Source organism: Rhinopithecus bieti, unplaced genomic scaffold (assembly GCF_001698545.2).
Source record: "Rhinopithecus bieti isolate Rb0 unplaced genomic scaffold, ASM169854v2 scaffold_758, whole genome shotgun sequence".
Lineage (NCBI taxonomy): Eukaryota > Metazoa > Chordata > Mammalia > Primates > Cercopithecidae > Rhinopithecus > Rhinopithecus bieti.
The window spans coordinates 252,740-255,426 of NW_016803215.1; the positions used below are offsets into that span (position 1 = coordinate 252,740).

General features: G+C 49.6%; 1 protein-coding gene across 2 annotated transcripts in view; it reads right to left on the reverse strand.

The window, feature by feature from the left end:
- Positions 1-879: 879 nt before the first annotated feature.
- TMEM51 (transmembrane protein 51) overlaps positions 880-2,687 on the reverse strand; it is a 68,328-nt gene continuing 66,520 nt past the window's right edge. For both annotated transcript variants that reach the window (XM_017869569.1, XM_017869576.1), the window contains one exon: positions 880-2,008. In XM_017869569.1, coding sequence (XP_017725058.1) covers positions 1,594-2,008 — 415 coding nt within the window. In that variant the 3' untranslated portion in view covers positions 880-1,593. The remainder of the gene's footprint in view (positions 2,009-2,687) is intronic.

Below are 2,687 nucleotides of genomic sequence, written 5' to 3' on the forward strand. Positions count from 1 at the left end.
GCCAGTCTTGACATAAGAAGGTGACTTGGTGCCTGTCATCCCTTCCCTGTCCGCCGGAGCTTGTTAGGAAAACATCTGGGCCTGGGAATTACTCTTCCAACCAGGTTTGACACACAGACTCCTCAGCAGGTTGGCTCCATGCCCACCAATAGCAGGAAGGCTTCCTTTGGACTTGGTTCTGTTTTCCCAGACTCTCACTTCACAGTCAAGACCCTGACCCCAGAGGTCTCCATTCCCCTCCTATGTCCCATCTTCAACAGTGTGCAATCCCCTGGGCATTTCTTATTCATTGCACTGCTTTTCTGGGCTGCGCAGACTCACTTTCCTCCTCCAGGGGAACATGCTCACCCACCCCCAACACTTACATAGCCTGTCAGTTCTGGGGGCAGAGGACAAGCTGCACTGAGCTCCCTCCTGGGCCAGTTCTCAGGAGAGAGAGATAGGAAGGATGCCTAGACAGATAGAAAGCTGCTGTTCAAACAACCAGAACTTTATTATGGGCACATGGGTTGACAGGGCCAACTTCTGAACTTGAGAAGTGTAAATCTTCATTCAAAGTCTGGAAAAGCTCTTTACACTGAGCTGTATGGGGGTGTGTAACTCAGGCCTTGGAGCCAGGCAACCTGGGCTCAAACCCCAGCTCTGCCGCTTACTAGCAGTGTGACACAGGGCACTGACATTAACCTAAAGCCTCTGTGAACTGATCTGCAGAATGGCATTATTACCAGACTTGGGTCCAGACGAAATGGGGTGACGTGTTAAATGCTTACCACAACAATGGGCATTAAGTATCCAGTACATATTAGCTATTATTATTGCCGTTTTTCCCTAAGAAAGTCAGTACTGGAAGAGCTGCTAAAGTAACTCAGCACCCAAATGTACTACATATAAAATATTTTATTATAAAAAGCTCCATTGCATGGCATTTCAAAAAGAATAGAACATTTCCTACAGTTTTCCTTTTTTTTGGCTGTTACACAGGAGAGACTAGTTAAGTGTCCCAATGAAGACTATTATGCATCACATGCCTAAGTTCATCAGGCCTTAAGCCCTCAAAGAACGACAGCATCAGGGGCTCTGCGAGAGCAGCCACCGGAGCCTCACGGCTTAGTTCACAAAACAGCCCTGTGTCCTTTCTATAAAGCCAGGTCGTATTTCCTACCCCCAGTTCAGGACTCCAGCGTGGACAGCAAACACAAGACTTGTTTCCTTTTTGAAACACAACAGCTCTATTAGAAGCAAAACAAACAACCACAATCTAAACCAGCCAGGAGGAGCCCTTTCCTAGCTGGAAAGGAGAATGTGTCGCCTGTGATTTGGAGTGAAGAGGATGGGGAGATGCCTGTGTCACACCCTTGAATGTGGTCCACAGATTCACCAGCTCCAAGACAGCATCTCCTTCCAAAGCACCTGCAGCAGGAGGCTGTGTGGGGCAACAAAGTCACTCCTGATACAGAGAATCCCCCCACCATCCAAATGGCTCCGTGCACGGCTGGCCCCTCCGCTTCTCAACCGTGGCTCACGTGGCTTTGTTAGAGTCTTGGGGGCAAAAGGTGTGAGAGACAGGAGGGACCGTGGCTCAAGTGGGGCCATTCAATCGGGTGGCCGGGTGTCGGGGGCCTTCTCCTGGACTTCGTCATACTGCGGTGGAGGAGTCAAAGGCTCTATCGAGGGAGGAGGGATGTTTTTGTCCGGGAGGTTGATCCTAAAGTCTTTGAGGTGAAGCTTTTCAGATTTAATCCTTCGAACTTTCAGTGGTTTCAGTCGTTTGGCCAACTTAGAGTTCTGCCTGTCAGGGGGGTTCCCAGGGCTGGCCTCCACATCAGCCCTGGTGGATGTGGGGGTGGTCTCGTCAAGCCCTGTCAGTGACTCATAGGACGGGAGAGAGATGCTCAACCTCGGGTTCTGCTCCTCTCCCCTTGCTTCTGAGTAGTTTGTGTTCATCACTTCCTCGTAGCTGGGGACATAGTACCTTGAGGCAGCCTCCTCCTCCTCCTCTTCCTCCTGGCTGCAAGAAGACACAGACAGGGAGAGTGTTAGCCTGCACACAAGTCATTCAAAATCCCAAAGAGATGGGCTCCAAAGAGTCCACACACAGCAGCCTTGTAAATAACAAATGGGTCTTAGAGGCAATAAAAGCGAACACTGCAAGTGTTTACTATGAGCTGGGCTCTCTTCTAAGTACTTTAACAAATATGAACCAATTTCAGACTCCTAACAACACTATGAGTTAAGTACTATTCATGCAGGACAGGTGAGTCCCCAAATTGGGGCTTAGCTTGGGAGGGATCTTGGCTTCATCCAGAAAGGAATTCAAGGGTGAGCCAGTGATGTTAGACCACAATCCTTTTTTTTTTTTTTTTTTTTGAGAGAGTCTTGCTCTGTCGCCCAGGCTGGAGTGCAGTGGCACAATCTCGGCTCACTGCAAGCTCCGCCTCCTGGGTTCATGCCATTCTCCTGCCTCAGCCTCCCAAGTAGCTGGGACTACAGGCACCCGCCACCACGCCTGGCTAATTTTTTGTATTTTTAGTAGAGATGGGGTTTCACTGTGTTAGCCAGGATGGTCTCTATCTCCTGACCTTGTGATCCACCTGCCTCGGCACCCCCCCTCCCCAACAAAGTGCTGGGATTACAGGCGTGAGCCACCACACCCAGCAGACCACAATTCTTTTTTTTTTTTTTTTTTT